This window comes from Bos indicus x Bos taurus, chromosome 10, assembly GCF_003369695.1.
Source record: "Bos indicus x Bos taurus breed Angus x Brahman F1 hybrid chromosome 10, Bos_hybrid_MaternalHap_v2.0, whole genome shotgun sequence".
Classification (NCBI taxonomy): domain Eukaryota; kingdom Metazoa; phylum Chordata; class Mammalia; order Artiodactyla; family Bovidae; genus Bos; species Bos indicus x Bos taurus.
This window is the reverse complement of record NC_040085.1, coordinates 56066124-56093991: the sequence shown is the minus strand read 5'-3', so window position 1 is coordinate 56093991 and position 27868 is coordinate 56066124. Positions and strand designations below refer to the sequence as shown.

Below are 27868 nucleotides of genomic sequence, written 5' to 3'. Positions count from 1 at the left end.
GACCAGTTTTCCCAGCACCACTTGTTAAAGAGATTGTCTTTAATCCATTGTATATTCTTGCCTTCTTTGTCAAAGATAAGGTGTCCATATGTGCGTGGATTTATCTCTGGGCTTTCTATTTTGTTCCATTGATCAATATTTCTGCCTTTGTGCCAGTACCATACTGTCTTGATAACTGTGGCTTTGTGTACGAGACAGTAAAAGAGACACTGATGTATAGAACAGTCTTATGGACTCTGTGGGAGAGGGAGAGGGTGGGGAGATTTGGGAGAATGGCATTGAAACATGTATATCATGTATGAAACGAGTCGCCAGTCCAGGTTCGATGCACGATGCTGGATGCTTGGGGCTGGTGCACTGGGACAACCCAGAGGGAGGGTATGGGGAGAGAGGAGGGAGGAGGGTTCAGGATGGGGAACACAGGTATACCTGTGGCGGATTCATTTTGATATTTGGCAAAACTAATACAATATTGTAAAGTTTAAAAATAAAATTAAATTAAAAAAAAAATAAAACATCAGTTAAGAATTTCAGCAACCTACTGGGGGTTGTAAATTAATGTTATAATTAATACGAGAACTAAGCATTTTGTTTACGATGTACGAAATTATAGCATCGTACTGTGGAACCAAACCATCATGTTTGATTCAATGACATTCTGTGGAGTACACGTCTGAGTTCCAATCTAGGATACAGTGGTTGAATCGGCCGGCCCTGGCCCACCCCAGCCCCATCGTCCCATGATCCACTCTTCCAATCACTGACAGGGGTTCATTTGGTTATTAGCACAAGGGGCTTCAGCATGGTGAACTCTAGAAGTGGCTGGGACTGCAGTCTCCGTGCAGGGGATATGTTGGAGGTGGTGGAGGACAGAGCCTCTGGCTGATACTCTGGTCAGGCCCAGCTTAGACACATGAGTGCTTTGTCTGTCTGTAGCTATACACATTGGTTGTATATACATTGGTCTGTCAGTTACCTCTAGAACCACTACCACTTGAGGCTTCCACCAAGGATCTTTCTCTTTCTTGCTCTACTCATGATCATTAAAGTCATATAACCTCTCCTTCGCATCTCAACACTAGGAAAGCAAGAACACACAAATCCTGAGACATTTTGTTGTGATCTTAACCAAGTAGATCCAATATGAGAAAATGCTGTTGCTATACCACCTTCCTTTAATCTTATCTTCTCTTTTATCCATTTAAGTTCTAAAGGAAAAGAGGCTAAAGATGATTCTTTGAACACATTTGTATATAATAGAAACTATATTAATTTACAGCCCATAGTAGGACGATTACCTCTCATCTTTATAAGCAGTTCATTTTTAGAAACACAAAAGTTCAGCAGAAAGCCAAAACAAATCCTTTACATATCATTTTAATATGTAATGGGGATCTCCTAGAGTTATTTCATCACTGTTTAGAGTACCTTTCTTTAACTTTTCTGAGGCTAACTACAGAGAAAACTGAGAACCCCTAGTGATTGGTCGGTCACTTGATACTGCCTAAAGTCCACAATGAGCTGATTATGAAATTTTTCGTCTTAAATGTTACACTAATATGCTATTCAGTTGACACTCTAATCCCTCCACCATGTTGATCCTTTGAAGTATAACATGTCTTAAGTGAAAATGATCTTAACAAGGTTTTGGGAAACATACTTAAATAAAATATTTACTTTTTTATTAAAAATTCTTTTTATTCATTCTGCTTTGAACTAATATTTGTCCATGTTCTATTTTATGTTTCAGAAACAGACAATAAGAAAGAAATACAAGTTTTAATTCCAGGTAGAATTGATTCTAAATTGATAAAATTGAAAGGGAGTCAAATAATTCTGTGAGTATGGCATTTGGATAGCCGACAGTTTCAGGGGATTGTTTGATTCTTAATCCTTATGAAATTTACAGAGGCAAAGCCTTCCCCAAGAACAAAGAATCTAAGAAGAGTGCTTCCTCCCAGCCACACAGGCTCTCCTCTTAAGAGCATTTTCATCCTCTTTGCTTTTCTTTTTCCTCTGATCTAAACTAATCTGAATTTAAAATATAAATAAATACATTGTGGTTACTTTGGATTGCATCTAAATCTACCTTACGTATACAAAGATAAATAAATGTCAAGTGGTCTGGATATTACCAAAATGCTATCGTAGAGACAGGCAATAATAATAATAAAGCTTGCATTAAATCTCTTCACTTACCTTCATGGATAACAGAAAGAGCAGCTTTTTCAACTCAAAAAGATCTAAGTGCCCATCCCATCTCTGCAACTACTACCTATGTGACCTTGAGCAAGTTATGGAAACAAAACTCAGGTAATTGTGAGCTTTGGAGACAAAAAGTCTTGCGTGTGGCTTTATATGATTGACTTACAGCACGTGGAAACTAATTAATATTATAGCTGTTAGATTAGGGCATGGGGGCGTCCTTTTCCAGTGGAATTGGGCTTTTCAAAACATTATACAGGGCTTCAGAATTTGTTCCGTTATGGCTCAGACAAGATATGAGATGATAACTATAAAGTACTCAAAATGTTTTTATTTACTATTAGAAGCATCACAGAGCATATAGATGCAATTGTGCATGGAGAGGCTAGGCATTTATTCCAGTGATGCTGACTTTACTCAAAATATTTCTAGAAATATATTTGAAATTAATGTCAGAACCAATTTTGCAAATCATAAAAAACACTGGTTTGCTGTCATACTTCATTTTGAACCCTAAGTAGAATTACTCAGCATGACTACCCACCATAGTCACTAGAATTGGGTCTGAATGACTTTTAATTCCTTTCAAAACTCAAATCCATTCACGAAGCATAAAAATTTGCTATCACTGAGGACTTTATAAAATTGTGCCAGAAGACACCAAATTGCTTATAGCCTAGTCTTGTAACTCTGTTAAATTTACATGTGAAAAGAACTGAAACTATATTTTTTAAAAGGTAGCAGCAGTTAAAATACAATGATAAAAGTATAAATGATGCTCCCTCCCATCTGTTTTCTCCTCTATCTTCTAAATTTTCAGTTAACATAGGGGTTTTAATTATAAAAGGAATTTATCTAACAATAAGAGGTGGTCCAGAGGCGTAAGGCATAGAATTCATATTTTATACTTTTTTAAATTGATACAAATTAGAAGATACCTTAAAGATTTGTATATTCCAACCCTCTTACAGATGCCAAAATACAAGCCTTGTCTGAATGACTTATCTAAATTCTCACATTAAGGTACTGGCAGGGCCAGAAGCCAGGTTTCCATTTTAGTTTAAAACTCTTTTTCTATATTATATTTCTAGAAAAAGATTTGCAAAGATGGTTATAAACTTTGCAGCATGGTATCAGAGAAGAGAACATGCTTACGAAAAAGTCTGTAATCAGTAATCAGTTCATTATCATAAAGTTGCACTTTATATAACCAATGTAATATCCAAACCTATAAAGAAAACTCACCTTGAACATTTCTACTATATCCTCAAGGAAATATGATTAGTCCTTTAGAGTAATAGAGAGGGAAAAAAAATAATAGCTCTGGGGTGGGGGGAGAACAGAACAATTTATCTTTAATAATAAACTATAACAGAGAGAAATGCTACCCAAAGGTCAGTGAAGACAAAGCCAGTCGATTCTAAAGTTCAAAGGTATAAACCATTCTACAAAATATGCTTAGAACCTTAAGATATAACTTGTTAAAATATCTTTGAAGTTTTATACATCCATCTGTAGAGAGCTCTTCTTTTCATAACTCAAATAGAGCCCAGTGAATAGCAACAAGCTTTATTGTTATTGCCTTTTGAGAAGGAAATTGTTCAGAAGGGTCACTTATTTTCTTACCTTGCAATAGCCAGATGGATCACTTTTTCTCTCTCCAGATTGAATTTTTCTAATGAAGCATTCTTCAGCCAGCATTAGACGAAGATCAGCCAATCACTCTTCAGCTGCCCCAAGTTTAGACAGTTTAAGATATTTTGTTCTTTTTTCAATTTCCTCCATGTATTAGTTAGCCCTGATTTCATTCAAGAATTCATGGTAATATCACTAGATTTATACATTCTCTGGAATATGCTAGAACACTTCTGAATTATTACTAACTCTCACTAGCTATTTTTCCCCCTAGAAAAGAATACAATGGGCCAAGTTATGTACCAGTGCCACGAGGAAGGGAAGAAAATGATTCAAGCACCTCCCATCCTACAATTGCCTCAGTGCCTTTCTGATCCTGAGTTTCTGTGGTGAAAAAGAAATAGCACTGGACTTAGGTATAGCTCAGCGGGTAAAGAATCCGCCTGCAACGCGGGAGACCTGGGTTCCATCCCTGGGTTGGGAAGATCCCCTGGTGAAGGGAAAGGCTACCCACTCCAGTATCCTGGCCTGGAGAATTCCATGGACTGTATAGTCCATGGGTCACAAAAAGTGGGACACGACTGAGTGACTTTCACTTTCATGTTTCATGCTTAGAATCAACAGACTTGGGGTTTACACCCAAACTCCTCACATTTAAGACCCTTACTTTCCATGTAACTTTAAGTTACTTAACCTTCTGGTTATCTGTTTTTTATATGTGAAATGGAAATACCACAACTCATATCTAAGAACTTCCCCGGTGGCTCAGATGGTAAAGAATCTGCCTGCAATGCAGGAGACCTGGATTTGAGCCGAGTTGAGAAGATGCCCTGGGGAAGGGAATGGATGCCCACTCCAGTATTCTTGCCTGGAGAATCTCATGAACAGAGAAGCCTGGCAGGCTACAGTCCATGGGGCCACAAAGAGTAGGACACAACTGAGCAACTAACACTCATTTCCGAGAATAGCTGAGATGATTAAATTATGTATATGAAAGTGAATTGTATGCAATGAATATATTAATTCATAGATAAAATTTTTAAGAAGTTAATAGAACGATATGCTTCATCTTTTCTAAGTTTTAAAACCAACTGGACCTACTATGTATCAGAGTTGTAGTAAAAGTATAAATACTATATATATATGCAAAATCACTCTAACCAGTTAAAGAAATGCTATGAAATATAACTTACGTAAATTATTACTTCTGTCCCTTCATTAGTCACCACAAGTAGTGTTCATCAAGCAACATGACCAAAGGCAAATAGGATAGAGAACTTGGATTTGGTTAACTCCATCCTGAGAGGATTTTTCCCAGTGGAGGCATAACAGGTAGCAAAACAGTTCAGACTAGAGCTGGTTGGACCACTGAGACCAGATAGCCTCATGAGGGTAAAAAAGATGACTGTGGCTGGTATCACCAGCAAGCAACACTAGATGTCTTTCTGAAAGTGAAAGTGAAAGTCACTCAGTCGTGTCCAACTCTTTGTGACCCCATGGACCCCAAGTGACCCCATGGACTTTGTGACCCCATGGATCTTCCCAACCCAGGGATCAAACTCAGATCTTCCCAACCCAGATCTCCTGAACTGCAGGCAGATTTATTAACAGCTGAGCCACCAAGGAAGCCCAAGAATACTGGAGTGGGTAGCCTATCCCTTCTCCAGCAGATCTTCCTGTCCCAGGAATTGAACCGGGGTTTCCTGCCTTGCAGGCTGATTCTTTACTGGCTGAGCTACCAGGGAAGCCCATCTTTCCAAGCACTTCTCACATTTTTCACAATGAAAGCCCAAGTGCTTGCTAGGATCCACAAGGCTTTATATGATCTGGCTCTCTCTCACCTTTGACTTCATCATCTACAGCTCCTTCACACACTGCATTCCAGATACTCTGGCCTTTCTCTGTTTCTTGAACACATAGGCTAACGTCTACCTCAAAACCTTTGCACGCATTCCATCTGCCTATATTACTCCCAGGTCTATGTGTGGCTACTCCCTCACTTTGTTAGCATCTTGGGGAAGTCCTTTCTGGTTACCCAATCTAAAATTACAGTCTTTCCTCCATGAAATTTTATATCCACCTTCCTGATTTTTGAGCTTCCCTGGTGGCTCAGATGGTAAAGCATCTGCCTACAATGCAGGAGACCCGGGTTCAATCCCTGGGTCGGGAAGATCTCCTGGAGGAGGAAATGGCAACCCACTCCAGAATTCGTGCCTGGAAAATCCCATGGACAGAGGAACCTGGTAGGCTATAGTCCATGGGGTCACAAAGAGTTGGACATGACTGAGCAACTTCACACCTAACTTTTGCTCCTTCTAACACAATATTTTTTTCTTGTCTGTTTACTCTCACTGAAATTAAATTCCAGAAGAGAAAATGTTTGTCTGTTTTGTGACTGCCACATTCCTATCACATAAAAAAAGCATCTGGTACAGTAGGTGGTCAATAAATACAACAAATAGATAAATAATAGTCAGGTGTTCCAGTTATCAATGGCTTATGAAATCACCCCAAAACTAGGGGCTTAAAAGAACAATCATTTCAGACTTCTCATAGCTTTAAGGGTTTACTGGCCTCAGCTGGATGGTTCTTGCTTGAGGTCTTTCATGCAGTGATATTCAGAAAAAGGACTATAATTATCTGAAAGCTCCCTCCTTCACATGTCTGGTGCTGGGACGGAAGGATTCAAAACTGAGGGGCTGAAACAGCAGGGCTTCCTGGGGCATCTCTATGTGGGCTCTTCACAAGGTCTTTCCTATATGGCAGCCAGGGATTTTATGTGGTAGCTTAGGGCTCTGAAGCAAATGTCCCGAGAGAGAGAACCATTAGAAAGCTTTTTCACCTTTTATGTCCTAGCTTCAGGCATGTGGTTCTGTCATACTTTCAGCAGTCACAAAGGCTCTTCTAGGCTCAAAATACATAAACTCTACCTTGTTTTTTGTTTTAGTTTGTTTGACAGGGAACGGACAGGTTCTGGAAAACCATGTGGGCAGAAATATTGTAGCTATTTTTATAAAATTCAACCTGCTACGCCACCAACAAAAAAGAAATCAGTAATGTCAAAGGCAGATATCTCAGTAGAGAAGTAGAACTTGAGGTGGACTGGAGAGTGAGCAACAGGTAATGGTCCTACAGGTAAGAATAAGAAATACTGACTACAGGTGACAGGGACTCAACCAAGCACACCAGAGTTTGAGGGTCTGGGAAGACTGTCAAAAATCAATAATATACTAAACAATAAACATTGACAAAGGATTGCTATCAATGGCTTGGAAACTGAATTTTCATTCTAATTTTAACTTTCTGATATAGGGTAAATAATGCCTAGAAGGCTGCCTGTGTTGGCTGTTTTCCAGTTGAAGTTAGTATCAATGGCTTTCTATGAAAATGTAGCTTTGGTATCTATTTAGTTATGAGAACATGCTCTCCCATTTGTCACTTTACCAGGCTTAATATAATTTCATTTGTCTTCAGCCTTAGGACTGTCCCAGGATGTTGCAGGTGCAACTTTTATGGCAGCCGGTAGTTCAGCTCCTGAATTAGTTACTGCTTTCCTAGGTAAATACCACTCCTTTTATTTTTTTGCTTAATTGGTGTTATTTGATCTTCTCCAAGTCAACACTAACTTAGCTACTATCTGGCTCATAGGTGTATTTATCACAAAGGGCGATATTGGCATTAGCACCATTCTTGGATCTGCAATCTATAACCTCCTTGGTATCTGTGCAGCCTGTGGCTTACTATCTAATGTGGTACGTAAGAAAACTTTATTCAACAAAATATAGTCTTGACAAATTATAAGAACTGCTTATTGTCAAACCACAACATGAATCAGCCACAGGTATACATATATCCCCTGCCTTTTGAACCTCCCTCCCATCTCCCTTCCCATCCCACACCTCTAGGTTGATACAGAGCCCGTTTGAGTTTCCTGAGACATACAGCAAGTTCCCGTTGGCTATCTATTTTACATGTGGTAATGTTTCCATGTTACTTTCTCCATACATCTCACCCTCTCCACCCTCTCCCCATGTCCATAAGTCTACTTTCCATGTCTGTTTCTCCACTGCTTCCCTGCTCTTCAGTACCATTTTTCTAGATTCTATATATACACGTTAGTATATGATATTTATCTCTTTCTGGTTTACTTCACTCTGTATAATAGGCTCTAGGTTCATCCACAGAAATAACAGAAAATAACAGAATTTGACAGAGTTTGACAGAAAAGAACAAAATTCTGTAAAGCAATTATCCTTCAATTAAAAAATAAATTTATAAAAAAAAGACAAAGAAAAACAAAAGAACTGTTGATAGTCTGGAACAAACAAGGCACTAGGAATGTGTTCAATTAAGTTTATTAATCAGTAGAAAAACAACATGTATTCAATTTTAAGTTAACCCACAAATACCTCTTGGTCAAATTTATGAAAATCAGACTAGGTTTAGAAACACAATTTTTCTTAAAATTCCTTTCTCTAAAAGCAATATGTAAAAGATAACAATGTTTAACTACAAATATACAAATAATTTTAGTATTACACTAAGCAAGTACTTGAAGAAGTAACAGTGTAATGGAAACATTAATTATTTTTACAGGTTTCAAGGCTATCATGTTGGCCCCTATTCAGAGACTGTGCGGCATATGCTATCAGCGTAGCAGCACTTCTTGCCATAATATTTGACAACCAAGTTTACTGGTAAGCTTGAAAAGATCATTACTCTTATGTAAAACAATGACAGAGAGTACTTTTATAAAATTCTAGTTTAGTAACTTTTTTTCAGAAATGTTATTTCTTTCATTCTTAATTATCTACCCCTTTCATACATTTTCCTGGAGATCTCTGAGCTAACCTCGTCATCACAATTGCTGGTGGGGTTGTTCTCCCTTTGCAATTTTTCAGTCAAATCAGTCTTCCTTTTTGTCTAACCAGCAGATGTTACCATCCTTCTTTTTCCCTACTGACTACCTTCTCAGAAAGCTTCCAAATTTTAGATGTTTGTTAAAGCCCCAAGAGGTGGCTTTTTCCTCTATTGGGTTGTTTACCTTTCCTCAGTTAGAAGTGGCCATGATCACACAATTAGAGATAACAAAGAAACAAAGTCCCTTTAAATTCCTCCAACTTTTTCCCTGATGTTCATTTAGTAAGAGAACTATAGCCCTCTTCCTCTAAAAATTAAAAATGTTTTAGGTTTCAAGACTAAAAACTATTTGTTTTATTTATAATCTCCCCATGCCTTGTCGTTCTAAGAAAATGGAAACAGTCACTTTTTCAGCTAACACATACCAGGTATTTGTTAGGTATTGATCACTATGAGATGAGTCTTAACAGATGAATAAATGTCAAACATAGACACACAGACTGTACATTGCCTGATGGTGGAGGTCAATAGCACCCCTCTGGAATACTAGAGGGGTGCCATTTGGCAATGCTGCTCTAATACCTGCTATCAAGAAACTTCAAACCTAGCAGGGAGTAAATTTTCAAAGTGAATCTTTCTGACATCTAGTCTGTCTCCCAAGGAAAGACTGTTGGTTACAACAGAAGTGCTTCTGGGACTTAGCAGTTGTCTGCCAGGGGACAATGACTGTGGGAGTATCCAAGCTAATGCTCCTTTCATTAGGGATATCAAGAACTCTGTGCTTTCAAGCTGTAGCAGTGATTCACTAGCTATAAAATAAAAGGTAAATGCAAGGTTCAAATGTGATGATATCAGATAATCAAACCTCTCTAAATAGCAAACCAGAGTATAGGAAAATGGTGCAAGCCAAACTCATTTACATTAAAATCATCAAAAAATCTCAGTATAGCAAATTGAAAAGCTTCAGCCAGTCTAACATATTCTGATTTAGCACAGAATTCCTATACCAGAACAACTGAAATGAAGGGATACTATATTCTTGTAATTATTGTTTTTTCAATGAACTTAAGTGGAGAAGCCCCATCACTATTCATTAGTTTCACTTTCACTTTGAAAATCTGTAATTACTATTATTTTCAAATAGGGCTTCCCAGGTGGCTCAGAGGGTAAAGAATCTGCCTGTAGTGCTGGAGACTCAGGTTTGATCCCTGGGTTGGGAAGATCCCCTGGAGAAGGCAATGGCAACCCACTCCAGTATCCTTGCCCAGAGAATCCCATGGACAGAGGGGCCTAGTGGGCTACTGTCCGTGGGGTTGGAAAGAGTTGTACAGGACTGAGCGGCCTACACTTTCACTTCACTTCATGAATACAAATATCCAAGAAGCTCAGTAGACTTCAGGTAAGATGAACTCATATCCACACTGAGACACACTATAGTCAAACTTTCAAAAACAAAGAGAACCTTGAAAGCATCAAGAGAGAAGTGAATCATCTCATACAAGGGACCTCAATAAGATTATAAACAGATTTAACTTTCAGAGGCCAGAAGGCAGTGGGCAGATACATTCAAAGTGCTAAATGAAAAAAAAAGTCAACTGAGTCCCATATCTGGCAAAACGGTCCTTCAATAGTGAGGGTGGAATTAAGAGATGTCAAGCTAAACAAAAATTGAGGGAGCTCCTTACCACTAGATGTTCCTTGCAAATAACATTCAAGGGAGGTGTGCAAGGTGAAATGAAGGGACACTAGACAGTAACTTGAAGGCTTATGGAGAAATGAAGATCTCAATTAAGGTAAATACATGGGCAGTTATAAAAGCTGGTGTTATCCTAACAATGGTTAGTAACTGGACCTTTTGTTTCCTGCATGATTTGAGAGACTGGTACATTTAAAGGAAAAATATTCGGACATGACTAAGTAACTAACACACATTTTCAAAGAACTTTCTATGCTTGCTATTTTGAAGGATTCTACAAATTAAGAATGAGTTTATAATCCTTGTTTTTAAAATACAAAAAGGACAGTGTCGAACTTTCATCAATCAGTAAGTCTTTAATAATGTTGTAACCAAATCTGGACACATCTATAAAATCAAAATGTATCTAGAATACTTCTGTTCTATTGTTTCATTAGAAAGTTAAGCAGATACTGCCCCAAAACTACTAACTCTAAAATAACTTTCACTTTAAATTGAAAACCACACAAATTTCTCTAATTTACAGGTATGAAGGAACTTTACTGCTTTTGATATACGGATTATATGTTGTGGTGCTGTGTTTTGACATTAAAATTAACCAATATATTATAAAGAAATGCAGTCCTTGCTGTACCTGTCTTGTCAAAGCAATAGAAGAGAGAAGTGAACAACAGCTACTGATGGGATGGGAAGAAGAGGATCAACCATTCATCCGTAGGCAATCAAGAACTGACAGTGGAATATTTCATGAAGATTCTGGCTACTCCCAACTTTCTTTAAGTTTACATGGTCTTAGTCAGGTTTGTGAAGGTAATAACCCCATCATGACCACTGTTAAGTCTGTTACTAGCAAAACTTAATTTCATTTCAATTCGGCAAGTACTATATACTTACTACTTTAAAAATACTATGGGAATTTAGAGATGATCAAGAGGCAGACCTATCCTTAAAGAAGTTTCCAAATATTTCAGAAAAAAAAACAAAATAGCTAAAATATGAACATTTAAATACTGTATAGAGAAAGAAATAAAGTATAAACATAGTTCCTAAATGGGACAGATGGTAAAAAAAATTTGATGAGGATGGTCAGATAGGAAAGATTATCACAGAGACAAACTAAGCCTTGTAGAACAGTAAGATTTTAACAAATTGATTTACGGTAATAGCTACTGAAGTTTTATCAGACTTCATATGTCATAAGTAAATGATGCAGAGCTAAGAGTAAAAAGCATTCCATGGATTGATAAAGAAATAACATGGGAAAAAGGCTTGTCAAGTACTAACATAACTGGAGGACTGAATGTGCAGAATGGAAGCAGAAGAAAGGTGGATAGGAAGGAATACGACAGTCTTAAATGCTAGATCAATAGCATTTGCAGGTTTGCAGAGAAATTATCAGAACTGAAATATGAGATAAAAGACATGCTGCTAGACCAACTGATGTGTTTAACAGATGCTTAGACAAGGTGAAGGCAGTGGGAATACAAGAAAATAGATGTGAGACAATGCAGAGGAAGCATCACCAAGACCAGGCAACTGAAGGGCTACATGGGAGCAGAGATAATTCTGAGGCTTTTGATCATGACAAAGTAAAATGAGAATACCACTTACAAATCTAGGAATTTAGGAAGAGCTGGTGTGAAGAAAAAGTAGGAAGGAGACAGCTGAATTTTAAACATGTGAAGCAGTAGCAAAACATGTAAATAAATGTTTATAGTATGTATGCTAAGTCGCTTCAGTCATGTCTGACTCTTTGAGACTTGATGGACTGTAGCCCACCAGACTCCTCTGCCCATGGGATTCTCCAGGCAAAAATACTGCAGTGGGTTTCGATGCCCTCCTCCAAGATCCCCTGGGGAAAAGAATGACCTACCCACTGCAGTATTCTTGCCTGGAGAATCCCATGGACAGAGAAGCCTGTCAGGGCTACAGTCCATGAGACTGCAAAGAGTCAGACATGACTGAGCAACTAACATGTTTAGTATATAGGAAGTCAAATTCAGCTACAGCCAGAAATAAAAATTTAGGGATTTTTTTTTTTAATAAAGTGGTTTTAAGAAACAGATTCTGCATTTTATTTAGTACATTAGACAAGGAACTTAGTAATTTATTATCTGAAAAAATTAAAACATGAATTTTCCCCTTCTTACAAAGATTATAGTTTCTAGTCTTTCAGGTACAAGAAGTATACATTTCTAAGTTAAATTTTATAACAAGAAACTAAAAAAAAACAGTCCAAACATTTTTTATTACAATAAAATTATATCTGTTACTTTCTGGCCCATTTGCTGCAATGTGGCAAAAAAAAAAAAAAATTATGAGTTATTTTACTAGTATTAGTGTTAATGTGACCTAATATATGGGCAAAACATTGGACTGGCCAAAAAGTTTGTTCAATTTTTTCCATAAGATGGTATGGAAAAAACCGACCAAACTTTTTGGCCAACCCAATATTTTATAAGTGCCATACAAATTTTAAACAATCTAAAGTGAAGTCTCCTTTTTATCTAATATATTATTATTGACTTCTTCCACCAAGTTAATAGAACAAATTGAATTTAAAAAACATACTCAAGTTTTATAAGTTACACTGTAGATTCAATACTACTTCCAATTTTCTTAAGGTTCTAAGAATTGTGGTGAATTTTGTTTAGTAAATTAATGAAAGAAAATGATGAAATAAGCCCCGTAAAATCACCTGAGAATCAGAAATATTCAACTTAATAAAAAGATTATGCTATAGCTATCTTTTACTCCCTAAGAATACATTTTGTGATACATAGGGCAGGCTAGAGGTATCATCAATACTGGGAAGTGGAGACAACTGGGGTTGCTAAGGGAAGACACCAGGTTAATCCCATAAGCAAAAGTTACTAAAAACCATCCACATTGTAGAAAATCAAGAGATGTTGAACTGACTCTTCAGAAACATTTATGTTTCTAACACACTTAGTGAATGAGCCTAAACACTCTGATGGATTTAAGACCCCAAATCAAGAAATGCTGAATATCACATTTTATAGTCAGCCCTGAAGTCTCAATTAGCTTCTTTTTGCCAGCAATATCAGTAATGAGATATTCAAATGTTTTAAATAGCCTCTTAAAAACTGATACAGCTAATTTATTTCAATATAGCTTCTTAAATGGACATTTCTAACTTAATTGGCCATTTGAGAAAACTCAAAATCATTTAATTTTTCCTTAACAGATCCGCCAAGTGTTTTCAACATGCCTGAAGCCGACTTAAAAAGAATTTTTTGGGTACTATCCCTTCCCATTATTATACTACTTTTTCTAACCACACCAGATTGTAGAAGAAAGTTTTGGAGAAAGTATTTTGTGATAACATTTTTTATGTCAGCACTGTGGATATCTGCATTTACATATATCCTGGTTTGGATGGTCACAATAACTGGTATGTATAATATCTTAAGAGCACAATTTAAAAATAATCAGTTGTATATAAGAACAGCATATATTCACTAAGTATAATCTAGTTAAAGAGAAAATTTGTTTTTCAGCAGACTAAAAATAAAGATTAGTGCTATTTACAAAAAGATTAAATATTAATATACCAACAAGCTCACTCAGGTTTTGTGAGGTGTATACCACATGTCAAGCTATATGGTCACTATTACACAGCCCAGGGGTACAAGTCAAAGGAACATGTTATAAACGATGTCAAATTCACAGAATTTCTATTTTGCTAATAATTAAATCACATTGCATGGGTCCACAAGATAGTCTTTATACTGAATGCCATCCCATACTTTAACATATGGCAAGGTGCCAGTGTTTTGAGAAAACAATGGGTATTCACTGTTTAACTGGATTACATTTTGTTTTTTAATATGGCAATATAAATGTACTACAAAATGAATTACAAGGGTAAAAAATAAAGTCTCATTTTAGTTTCTACTACTTTCATGATTAAGATTTAACTATTACTACCTGGCCATAATCAGCTCTAGTCCCAAAGAACTCGTAGTTCAGAAGGAAAAACTGAATATAAACAATGTACCAAAAAAAAATCAGGAATTTCTCCCAAAAAGGTTAACCTGAATGGACTTAATCAGAGGTGAGCAACCCACCACCTGTGTACCCAAACACTGAGTCTCCTGTTTTTGCGAGTTAAGTTTTACTGAACAGTCAAGCCCATCCATTTATATATTATCCATGAACGCTTTCACATTACACTGGCAGAGCTGAATAACTGCAACAGAGATTGTATAGCCTACAAAACCTAAAAAAATTACTATCTCACCCTTTCAAAAAAAAGTTTCCTGACCTCTGACTTTTCTCAAATTAATATATGACTTAGAATAGTATGCTATTCTAAGAATATTTCTTTTTTTATGAGTAATATGGAAAAATCCAAGCCTGCATATTAAAGCTCTCCATAAATGTTCTCAGCCAGGTCACATTTGATGTTAGGAAAACAAGAAAAGAACAAAATCAAGTACTAGATCACAGAACAGTCCCCAAGATGATAAATGTTAGTGTTATTTATGTACATATGAACTCTGGCAAACCAGTAACAAATTAACAACCAATTACAGTTCCATTAGCAATATATAAGCATGCAATAAATATGCTACCTGAAGTTTTTTTAATTAACATTTTAAGAAGAAAAAAAAAGAATTGTAAAGCAAGTTTTCAATTACAATATAAAGAGCAGTTACATTCTAGTTCTGTTTCCCAAAATGGATACATTTATGAAAAATGATGAACTGCCATCAGATTTAACAGAGGTATTAAAGCGGAACCACAAAGTTAGAAAGACTCAAGTAGAAGCCTATTCTGTTTTCCTCAGATTTATGATTTCCCAAAGGAAACACCTAAACTAAGGTATATCACTAAAGTAGAACTTTAAAAATGCATACCATGTTAACACATTTACAGCCTAAAAATAGCTATAATATGCTTAAATCTGACCTTTTTAGGAAATGTTTTTAAAAAGGAGAAGAGAAAATGACCAATCTTATTGGCATATTTTAAGCAACAGCCTTGATAACAGTGGACATCCAAAACTTCTATAAGCATACCACATAGGGAAATTATTCCTTGGTAGAATTTTGTGTATTAAATATCACCATCTGTCATGAAAAATCTGTGCTACCTTGGTTACCAATTCACCAATATTATTTTGCTACCTAAAATCTAAGTACATATTGGTTCTGAAATCTAAATATGTCTATTTTCTTTTTCAGGAAAGAAATATCTGCAGAGAACAGTTAGTGAATCTATAAGATTTGTAATATATAATATCTATGTTTGTTACAGGGGAAACATTAGAAATTCCAGATACAGTAATGGGCCTTACTTTATTAGCAGCAGGAACAAGCATACCAGACACGATCGCAAGTGTGTTGGTTGCAAGAAAAGGTAAGAACTGGGTCCCTCAAGCTGCAGTGCCCATTCTTAAAAGCCTGACTGAAATACATTGAGCAAAGATACCTTTAAAGTATTTCCTCAGTAACATACTTTGAAGAAAAAAGAACTCAAGAGGAAGCATTTACTATTTAATTAATTTCACTAAATCTAATCCCTTAAATAATATTCACCTGAAATGTGAATTAAATCGTAATTAACCATGTTAGAATGAAAAGCAACAAGTAATCTATATACCTTATTGAAAAATGGTTTAATAAATAAGGATAATTATTATTAGATAAATAAATGTTAAGACTTTAAATACTAACCCCCTAAAATTTAAAAATACAAATTCAGTAAGACTTTTGCTCTAATACAATTTTCCAAAACAAACAGAAAAAGTATCCAGTGTTTTTTCTTATGAAGCTTATTAATAAAATACAGTATTGGTATGCACATTTAACAACATGCTTTTTTTTGCAGGCAAAGGAGATATGGCTATGTCTAACATCGTGGGATCCAATGTCTTTGATATGCTATGCCTAGGTGTTCCATGGTTTATTAAAACTGCATTTATAAATCCATCTGCTCCTGTAGAAGTGAACAGTAGAGGACTAACTTACATAACCATCTTTCTCAACATTTCAATTGTTTTCCTTTTCTTAGCAGTTCACCTCAATGGCTGGAAACTAGACAGAAAGTTGGGAGTAGTCTGTCTGTTACTGTACTTGGGGCTTACAACATTATCAGTTCTATATGAACTTGGAATTATTGGAAACAATAAAATAAGGGGCTGTGGTGATTAACGTTAACAGTGTTATGTGGAAAATGTGAATGATGGGGAAGGGCAGAGAAGAAAACCTCCATTTCTTCATTTAACTCAAATAAAAAATATTCTGAACTTCAGAATCTAAAACTTACTTACAGTAGTTTTTTATCACCAACAAAAGTAATTTAAAGCCAATCAAAATCATATCCTAATTTGTCTGAGCCCTTTCTTTTCAAGGACAATTACATATATTAAACAGAAGTTTTGGAAAAAACCATCTATGCTTTACCTTACAATAAGTTGATAAAAGCTGGGGACACTTTTAACAAACAAATCCCACTATGCAGAACTGAAAATAACAAGAAAATGGCTTACTTCATTAAAAATAGTATAACCATTCATTTAAACTGAATGACCAGACTTGCTGTCTTAAAAACCCAAACTTGAGATTAACAAAAATCACACAGTATATTTAACACTATACTGTTAAAAAACTGGTGGGAGTTTTAGAAGTTCATTTTTACAACTTTTTGTAAGCAGACAGTATTACTTTTAAAAAATGATGTTTACTAGGAGATTCAGCAAAACAGATGTAAGAATGTTCCAACCGTGGTTTCAAATTATGCATTACGATCCAAGCGAACATCAATTTCTCTGCCACTGATTTTTATGCCATTCATTATTCTGCAGGCTTTTTCAGCTGATTCTGGGGAGTCAAATCTGACCGTTCCACAGCCTTTTGACTTTCCATTCTCCATTTTTATTTCTGCAAACATTACATGACCTGTAAAATAAAAATTATAGAATTACCTGTCAGTATAAAGTTTCCATTTCAGTATACAGGTTTGAAATTTCTCATAGCCTATGAAGTGACAAGTAACTTGGCTAAAAACATTAATGATTTTAAAATAGCACATCATATAAGTATTACTCTCATCATTTTATACTCTGTATATAATGCAATTCATATACAGTAATAAATAAAGGTTATAATATACAAAATTGAAATAAAAATAAATTTGCTTAGGATTTAGTATTTTATTAAAATAAAAAATTTTAATGTAAATCTTTACTTGAATTTTATAGCAAAATAAGGTAAGCTAGCACAAAACAATACCTAGTTACCATGCCTAACAACAAACACAAATCCAAACAAAATTATTTTTTGAAAATTTCTTGTTTTATACTCAATACCCTAATCTTTTTTCTTTCCTTTTTATCTTCCATATCACTGTTTTATCCCTGAAAACAGTAACAACCACCCAGGAATTTTACCAGGTCCACAAAGGGCTCCGCTAATTATGTTTTCAACCATAATGCAAAGTCATTTATTCAATATCTTAATTTGAACTCTATATGTAAGAGTGGCACCAAGTACTTATGGAAATAGACATGGAAGAGATACTATAGATTTAAATCAATAAAGGTACAAAACACTGATGATGACAAGAACATAAAGAAGGACCTTAGAGAGGAACTTTCAGAAGGAGGAAGAAAACCAGACAATGGTTCTGTTTAGAGTTAATATCATTACTGACTCTATACAGACTGGTATTTGAAATAAATGCATATCATTTATAAAAATGTATGGCCATAAAAACCCATCATCTAAACCAGAAACCTGAGAGTAAAAGGGAGAGATATTAATAAGTACACACAAATAACAGATGTAAACACTGAGACTATCCCCAGGCAAACAGGGATGTATGATAACCCAGTTCACACAGATTTAGATAATGAGGGGTGTAACTACTTACCATAATGTTTCCCTCCCTTTGAATATGTAGTTGCCAGATCACTATGGGCTAACTTTAGTCTGGCAATAAAATCAAAGAGCCAGACATATTTAGTTCTATAAAGGGAGGGAAAAAAAAGGAAAAGGGAGGAAGGTAAAAAAAAAGGGCTTATCAAAAATTGCATAAGCCCTTTCCGCATGATGGGATGAATTTTTAATCTGAGTCCATGAGTTAAGACTTTTTTCCTGTTTGAAGTTTCATCTGAATGATTTCTACAACATCCTGGACTATTTTTTACTTTTATTTATTCATCCATCACCACCTTGCCCCATTACTGCATTTTTTTTTAAAACCGATAGTTACTCATCTGCTGCTGCTGCTGCTAAGTCACTTCAGTCGTGTCCGACTCTGTGCGACCCCATAGACAGCAGCCCACCAGGCTCCCCCGTCCCTGGGATTCTCCAGGCAAGAACACTGTGGGTTGCCATTTCCTTCTCCAATGCATGAAAGTGAAAAGTGAAAGTGAAGTCGATCAGTTGTGTCCAACTCTTAGCGACCCCATGGGCTGCAGCCTACCAGGCTCCTCTGTCCATGGGATTTTCCAGGCAAGAGTACTGGAGTGGGGTGCCATTGCCTTCTCCTTAAAGGAAATTGGAAAGGAAATTGAAGTCGCTCAGTCATGTCTGACTCTTTGCAACCCCATGGACTGTAGCATACTAGTGTCCTCTGTCCATGGGATTTTCCAGGCAAGCGTACTGGAGTGGGTTGCCATTTCCTTCTCCAGAGGATCTTCCTGACCCAGGGATCGAACCTGGGTCTCCCATATTGCAGGCAGACGCTTTACTGTCTGAGCCAGAAGGGAAGCCTTCTCCTTAACTGTGTTCTAAAAGTTATTTGTTGTTTAGTCACTAAGTCACATCTAACTCTTTGTGATCCCATTGACTATAACCCACCCAGCTCCTCTGTCCATGGTTTTCCCAGGCAATTATCCTGAGTGGGTTGCCATTTCCTTCTCCAGGGGATCTTCCTGACCCAGGGATTGAACCCTTGTCCCCTGCATTGGCAGGGGATTCTTTACCACTAGGCCACCAGGGAAGGCCCTTCTAAAAGTTCTAAAACAGACTAATTTCCAGAGAAATTATATTACAATGGTTAAAGTTGATCCAAACAGTTTTCAACCTAAAACTGGTAAAAACCAAACCACCCCTGTGCACCATTAGTAGGAATGTAAATTGTTGTTGCCACTACAGAAAACACTAGGGAGATTCTTCAAGAAATTAAAAATAGTAATACTATATGATCCAGCAATTCCACTCTTGGGTATTTATCTGAAGAAAACAAAAACTCTAATTAAGAAAGATATATGCACCCCTTTGTTCATGGCAGCATTATTTACAACAGCCAAGATATGGAAACAAACTAAAAACACCATAAAAAAGAATGTAATCTTGCCATTTGCAACAACATGGATGGACCTAGAGGTTATTATGCTAAGTGAAATAAGTCAGACATAGAAAGATAAATATTGTATAATTTCATCTATGTATGGAATCTAAAAAACAAATAAAACAGAAACAGCTGTACAGAGAACAACAGGTAAGGCTGTCTGAGTGGAAGATTAAGAATACAAACTTCCAATCACAAAATAAATGAATCACGGGTATGAAACATACTATGTGGGAAACATAGTCAATAACTAGCATCTTTTTATGGTGATATATTACAACTAGACTTTATCGAGATGATCATCTAAAAAGTAGGGAAATATCGAGTAACTAGGTTGTGTAACAGGAACTAACATAGGGTTGTAGATTAATTATACTTCAAAAGCAAAGAAACAAACTCAGTAAAAAAAAAAAAAAGAGGTCAGATTTGTAGTTGTCAGAGGCAGGAACAGGGCTGGAGAGGGGGAATTAGAAGAAGGCAGTCAAAAGGTATAAACTTCCAGTTATAAGATAAATAAGTACTACAGATGTAATGTACAACATGATAAATATAATCAACACTACTATATGCTATATATGAAAATTGTTAAGAAAAAATCCTCAGAAAAAATCCTAAATCCCAAGGAAAATTTGTTTTCTGTTTCTTTGTTTCTATGAGATGATGGGTGTTCACTGAGCTTCTTGTAATAATCATTTTACATGTGTAAGTCAAACCATTTATGCTTGTACACCTTAAACTTATACAGTGCTGTATGTCAATTATATCTCAATGAAATTGGAAGAAAAAGTAAAAAACATACACAGAAATCATATTTTCTAATAAATATCATAAAATGAAACACTTTATATCATAAAATGAAATAAAAAACTATATTTTTAAAAAAGCTTTAAAGATAAATGCAGAGCAATTTCCAGAGTCCTCTTAGTATCTCAAATGCTGGGACATGAAAACAAGCAAGTTTAATTAAAGAAGCACACCTTAGTAAATGGCAGCATTTTTCAGTGATTTTGAAGAGGACTGCGGAGAACACTCAAGAGCTTTTAAGGTTAAAGGTTCTTCATTATTCTAAATTTACCTAAAAATTTAGAGTTTTTCTTAACGTAAGTATCCTACCATAGATTTAACAGCAATACTGAGGTTCATTCAAGCAAGAAATCTTCGTAACTTCAAAGGAAAATATGTAATTATCTCTTGCAAAAATCTGTTAATCTCCAAGGACAAGTTTCTCCATTATTTCCTCTTAAATTTTCCCTCTGTTTAGGAATCATGATTCAGACCCCCAAATTCCTGACTTCACAATGATCACAAGGCTGTTCTAGCTGACAAAGTCTATCACCTAAGATAAATGAATTTTCTTATATTCTGGACACTCAGGCTTATAGAGAAAGTGACTTATAGATACTTGTTTCACGGTTAGACTGCCCTAAAAAGCTCCTAACAGAAACAGAAAGTTCTGTTATCCAAGTTTCTTCTTAATTCCATAAAAACACCAATAGAGATATTTTCTAAAAATAAATGAGGAGAAAAAATTTAGCTTTAAGTGATTAATATCAGATTTCCCTGGCTTTTTCCATGCTCTGAGGACTCCTAAATGACTTAAAAATCTACTGATCTTAGGTAATTTCAAGAAAAATAAAATAGTACTGCTATTTCAGCAACAGTATAGGACAAACTGATGCTTTAGAATTAGAACTATGATGCTGAAAAAGACCCTTGAGAGTCCCTTGGACTGCAAGGAGATCAAATCAGTCAATCCTAAAGGAAATCAACCCTTCATATTCACTGGAAGGGCTGATATTGAAGCTGAAGCTTCAATACTCTGACCACCTGATGCGAAGAGCCGACACATTTAAATAAGACCCTGATGCTGGGAAAGACTGAGACAGGAGGAGAAAGGGATGACAGAGGACGAGATGGTTGGATGGCATCACTGACTCAATGGACACGAGTTTGAGCAAGCTCCAGGAGACGGTGAAGGACAGGGAAGCCTGGCAAGCTGCAGTCCATGGGGCTGCAAAGAGTCAGACACAATTGAGCTACAGAACAACAACAAATAGGACAAAAGAGTATGAAATGAGAAATCAGTATTACAATGATCAAAGATATTGCTGTTACATACACTACAAAAGTGACTTCCTTGCAATAAAAGAAACCTTTCTACTTTATTTAACTTTATTTATATAACCTTGTGAGGTATACTCTGGAAAATGATGGAAAAGCATACCCAAAAACAGGCCAAGTTAAAGTATATTTAAATAGTTAATAAAATCTACTTCCAAAGTATAGCTGTAACATAACCATAAGAGAAAAAATTCAAAATCAAGATATTCTACAAAAAACTATAATTACGAAATAGGAGACAAAAAACAGTTTTAGTGTTTCTTTATAAACAATACAAAGTGATTATCTGTGAATGTTCTTCATATTGTGTTTCTACTCTTACTGCATTATTTTTACTGTTATGTTAATCTTGAGTACACCAAGTCATGCTTGATGCAGCATGTGAAAGCTGCTCAGTCATGTCCGACAATCCATGGAATTCTCCAGGCCAGAAAACTGGAGTGGGTAGCCTTTCCCTTCTCCAGGGGATCTTCCTAACCCAGGGATCGAACCCAGGTCTCCTGCATTGTAGGCGGATTCTTTACCAGCTGAGCCACAAGGGAAGCAGCATATGTTTTAGCAAATAAAATCTACCACAAGTCTCCATTTTCTGTGTAGTTAACAGATCTTCTAATTGATATGGAAACCTGTAGAGCAATGTTATATTTGTTACAGTTTAGAGCAGGAATGGTTAAGATGGGCTTTCCCTGCACTGCAACGCTATGATCCTACATCATACTAGACCACTGAGTGCAGTTAAAGGGTACAGGCTACACCAAGTTTGATAGGCTATGCCTATTTGACCTTGTTAGCATAACCTACAGAGAAGGCAATGGCACCCCACTCCAGTACTCTTGCCTGGAAAATCCCATGGACGGAGGAGCCTGGTAGGCTGCAGTCCATGGGGTCGCGAAGTCGGATACGACTGAGCGACTTCACTTTCACTTTTCACTTCATGCATTGGAGAAGGAAATGGCAACCCACTCCAGTATTCTTGCCTGGAGAATCCCAGGGACGGGGGAGCCTGGTGGGCTGCCGTCTATGGGGTTGCACAGAGTCGGACACGACTGAAGCGACTTAGCAGCAGCAGCAGCAGCATAACCTAAACCAATGTGGGATCCAACTCTAACTGGTTCACTTATATTATACTCTGCCTTCTTAAAAATGCATATTCTGAGGAATTACACTGAGCAGAATAAAGGAAGATCTACTTCACTATTCTCACTTAACTTCTCATCTTGTTATATTTGGAGATCAGAATAGATTTTTTTCCCTGTATTTTATCTGCTGAGGAAATGCTGTACTGACGGTTATATAACTCATACTACATTTCTTCAGCCTTTGTAACTGCCCCATTAAGGAAAATTAAATACTATAGACATTTAATGATCAGAGGGCTTGCTGATGGGTCATTTGCTGACAGTTACTATTTTAGCAGAGAGCATGGAGTACCACTAGACTCTTACTAAGTAACCAAGAGAATATACTTAACTTACCTTGGGCCCAGGGGGTTAAAAAAAAGCAAAACATTGACTTACACTACGAAAAGGGCCACTAAAGGCTTGGAGCAGATTAAAAACAAACTTCTCATTCTAAGAAAGAAAAATTCTTAAGATTTAAAAGTAAATAAATAAAGTGATGTGGCAGAAAACTGTTCAGTTCATACAAGCCAAATAAATAATTTCCATAGTTGTCAATAGCTGGACACTTAATTCTATATTACCATAACTTATTTTCCTTTCCACTAATGTAAGTTCAAGTTTAAAATAGGAAAACAGTAGGAAATTACTTATATTACCTTAATATAAATCTAAAAGTCAGACGCTTTTACAATTGAGAAAACAAAAAAATATCATTACTTTCATGACATAAAACAGACTGATCAACAAGGTACGTTAAGACTAGAGCTAAAATAACAAAGTTAACCACTTTATTTTATTAGCTAAAATGTTGTACAGATTTTTAAAGTGTAGATTTAGGTACTAGGTTTTTCCTTTTAAAACATGTTTTTGAGTCGATGATGTCCTCCTGTCAAAACAATGCCAGTAGCAACTATAGAAGCCCACCAAAGACCCTAAACGTGCTACAATGTCTGATCTCAAAAGGAAATTTGCCTACATATGACAAAGAAGAGTCAATTCAATATTGGTCACATTTCCATTAATGTCACTATTTGTCCCATTTGTTGTTTATCTTGTTTCACTTCTACCTAATCATATGATATTTGGAGATTTTTTTTTTTTCACTGAAACGACAATAGCAGGGGTTATCTATACTTGCTGCCACTGCTCCCTCATTTGATACATGTCACTAAGGCCTTGATATGTTCACTTCCCTGTAGTCTATGGGATTCATGGCTAGCTGCTGCTTACTCATTCTGGCAGATCTTCTTACTCCTACCAAGTAAGACAGTGGGTTCTATGCTACCTACCACCTAAGCTACTTGAGTTGTACAAGTGACAAGAGTGTGCAGAATGGGTCTCATCTATTAACTCCATATCACTTAGAAGTCAGGATTTCATTGGGTCATACTGACAATGCACTGCACTACATCATAAACAAAAAAAATACCACTCGTCAGTATTTCCAACAGGAAAAAAAAAATTCTTTTAAATGCAACCAATGATGATATATTAACCATTTAAAAATCAGGTAATACAATATGCACCTTCTTTATCCACAAAGACTCTACTCAATGACAAACTCTACTCTAAATCTTGTTATTTAGTACCAATATGCACTGCTGTTATGTCAGAGGATAGCAAAATAATTCATTTCTTTGAAGTGGAATTAACCCAGGAATAAGCATCTGGAAAGGTAGTGCTTTAAGCAGTATTTAAAAGTTTAAAATCAATTTTTCCTCCATAGTCAATATCAATGTATCTACAGTTTGGCATACTTACCACACTGACTGAATTTCTCTTTTAGTTTCTGCCAAGTCAAGTCAAAAGGCAGCTAGAATGAAAAAAGGTATTAGTAACAGATATACAAGGAAAAAATTAATTTTAAGTATCCTTTACATTTAGTTGCTTACATTTCTGACAAATATCTGGTTGCCTTTGGAGCCTATTCTGTCTCTCATTCCGCTTCCCATCGGACCCGATAAAAATCCTCGATCCATATCGATGCTTCTCTCCAGTATAGCTCCTATACCTGGTCCCATTCTATCAAAGCTGGAACTCATCCGATCCAGTCCCATCCCCATTCCTCCAGTCACACTGTTCATGCCACCCATTCCACCACCTGGATTTTCAAGAAGGGAAGGGAGGATTTGGGAGTTTGGTGTTTTTGTTTTAAAAGCAGAAGGAAAAGGAGAAGGAAGAAGAAGGAGAGAAAGAGGAGGGAGAGAATCATTTTTGAGAAAGAAAGGGAGATAAAAATTAATTTATTTATGTGATTAGACAATATATAAACATAAAATTATTTTCATACACATGATATAACAATCTTCCAAGGAACAAATTTTAATTTGGTATATATTAGGTTAGTTGAATGTTAATGGCTAACTCAATCAGTTTATTCTAGCCGCTGTATAACTACATTAGACATACATTTCTATAAAGTTATATTCATATCATAAAACATAAGTAATATAAATTTTATACCAATTGTTAATACTTTATTCATTAATGTTATAGTAGTTTTTTACCCTCATTTTCATTTTCTAATATTACCAAGTTTAGTAATTATTAGAACAAAGACATATGGGATAAATTCAAATAATTACAACTCACACATCAACTGCTGCTCTCATCATACTGTCCTACATAATATTCTTTCCCTAGCTTACCTTTCATCTCAGTATCTTGTCTCACATATAATTTCTCCTTTCATATCAATTCAATTTCCAATAACCAAAGAACCTAACTTTTAGTCTCTATGTTATACAGAACTTGTAGAGATAACAAAAAACACAATCACATCCCTTTAGCCAGAGACTGAGAATCTAGCTTGTATCTCATACCCACTTGATTGCTATATTCAAGTTGAATCCTCTTTATTCCAATTCTACTCTTTCTCAAATGTATCCTTGTTTCTCATAGCTATTCTAGTATTCCCATTCTAAAAACTAACATCACCCTCAAATTGGTTTTCTGTTAATAACAAATATAAAATTAGGGGAACAGAAGTATAAACACTGAGGTGAAAAAGGAAGATAGGGATATTATATTTAACAGGGAAATGGCCAAGGTTGACAAAAGATGTTGAAAAGAATAAAATGAGAAGCAAGGTACGATGGAGTAAGTATCTTCCACCGACAAGATTTTTTTTTTTAACCTCACTCTTAGAACAGTTCAAGTAGACTGTGTTTCCTATTTGTGAGATTTCAATCAATTAAAGGAAGTCAATAAAGTATGGAGAGCTCACAACAGACATGGTTCAGCAGGAGTCAAAATTATAAGCCTTGTGTTAAGGCTTAATATAAGTTCTAATATGTAGTAGTGGAAACAGAGGGAAGAAATTTAGAATTCTCTAGGGTTGCAACAATGGTACTCTTGATTCTATCATGGAAAGATTTAAGAGGCGAGGAAATAAGCATCTCTTTCAATTTTGCCCTCAAACTCAGGAGGTCTCAAGAAGGGTTAGATCTGAGGCAATTCACCCGTGTTTACCAGAAGACACAAGCTGTTCACAGATGAAATAAGCTAGTCTCTAATATAAGCAAGGAAACAAAATTGATGCTAAAGCTAATGTTGTTCCTGACACATGACTAGAAAAATCCCCAGATTCATTAGTTGGAATAAATGTTCTTGAATTGGGTGACATTAAACACATATGCTGGTGTTTAGAAATGTCAAAGAAGTAAAACTCAAAGTTAGTTTAGAAATTTCAAACAGTAAAGCTCAATAACTATCAAAGTTTCTCTAAATTACAAGTCATAGTAACATTTAAGAACAAAGTATTACTATACTACAATAACTACTCTTGCAAAGCTTTTTGCAAGTACTCAAATATTACTATAAAATTCTAGTAAAATTTAAACCTACTTATTCCAGATCCTATTGGACCCATGTTAGAAGCTCCTATTCTTCCTGCAAACCCTCCAATCATTGCACTGCCTAAACAAGGATGGAAAGATAATAACTAATTAATAATCATACTTTAAAATTCCCAAAGTACTATGCTCTCAGAAGATGTATAAAAACTGAAAAATACAAAGTCTTCTAAAAATAGGGTTCAGATACGTAACTGAAAAAGAGAGCTAGTACGTTAAAATCTCTAAAGTATTTTTCTTCAAGTAATAAACTGCATGAAACATTTTAAATGTCTACTTTTTCATAAAAAAGAGAGCCAAATTCTAAAAATATAACCTGCAAAGAAAAGGAAAAGTAAACAGCCAGCCCTACCAAGTCTACCAAAGGAATCTCCAAAGCCTCGATTTATTCCAATATCACCACGTCCAAAATCTCTCTCCATGCTACTAGTCATCGCACCACGGTATAGCTCTGAAAAGATTATGCAACAAATTAACCCTTTTTCAAGTATTATCAATAAACAGTAATCTATTTAGGAAATTATTGAAACTATACTGTAAAGACAGCAAAAGTCACAATATAGAAAGTCTGTGATTCACCCAACCTACTTTCTATGCCACATATATCCCAGTCCTGCTATATCTGTCCTCATCCCCTAGTGCCCATACATCCTCTGAAAATTCTATGGTATCCATCCCTAAGTAAAGGGGGGACATTTTTAATAAGAAGGAAAATGAAATGTACCACACATATCCCACTATATACATTTACCTACCTCCCATTCGACCAACTCCTCCAAATCCTCCCATGCTATTCATTGCTTCCAGACCACCAAACCCAATTCCTATGAAATAAAGATTAAGTTTGAGATGTGACTGTCAGTTGTATAGCTGAACGGTGCATTTTGTAAATGTTAAGTCTCATCAGTAAACCCTTCACCTACCCTACCCTTGTGCAACTGCTTCTTAACACATCACCTTCCATAGCCCTTAAGTATGTACCAGGCTCAATTTCTGCTCACAGCCTTTAGGATGTGAGCCAATAGTAAATCATGCTTTGTTTTCCTTAGAAT

General features: G+C 35.9%; 2 protein-coding genes across 5 annotated transcripts in view; one reads left to right on the top strand and one right to left on the bottom strand.

The window, feature by feature from the left end:
- Positions 1 to 7666: 7666 nt before the first annotated feature.
- SLC24A5 (solute carrier family 24 member 5) lies at positions 7667 to 16718 on the top strand. The gene is made up of 6 exons (XM_027552878.1): positions 7667 to 7681; positions 8437 to 8537; positions 10923 to 11206; positions 13605 to 13811; positions 15680 to 15781; positions 16253 to 16718. Exons 1-6 carry the CDS (start codon positions 7667 to 7669, stop codon positions 16573 to 16575), a joined length of 1032 nt encoding a protein of 343 aa, XP_027408679.1. The 3' UTR covers positions 16576 to 16718.
- MYEF2 (myelin expression factor 2) overlaps positions 14754 to 27868 on the bottom strand; it is a 33388-nt gene continuing 20273 nt past the window's right edge. The window contains exons 12-17 of one of the 4 annotated variants that reach the window (XM_027554083.1): positions 27572 to 27640; positions 27169 to 27267; positions 26809 to 26880; positions 24855 to 25063; positions 24724 to 24775; positions 14754 to 17322 (exon numbers count right to left, since the gene is read on the bottom strand). In XM_027554083.1, coding sequence (XP_027409884.1) covers positions 17159 to 17322; positions 24724 to 24775; positions 24855 to 25063; positions 26809 to 26880; positions 27169 to 27267; positions 27572 to 27640 — 665 coding nt within the window. In that variant the 3' untranslated portion in view covers positions 14754 to 17158. The remainder of the gene's footprint in view (positions 17323 to 24723; positions 24776 to 24854; positions 25064 to 26808; positions 26881 to 27168; positions 27268 to 27571; positions 27641 to 27868) is intronic. The other 3 variants (XM_027554084.1, XM_027554086.1, XM_027554085.1) reach the window with 3 other exon arrangements.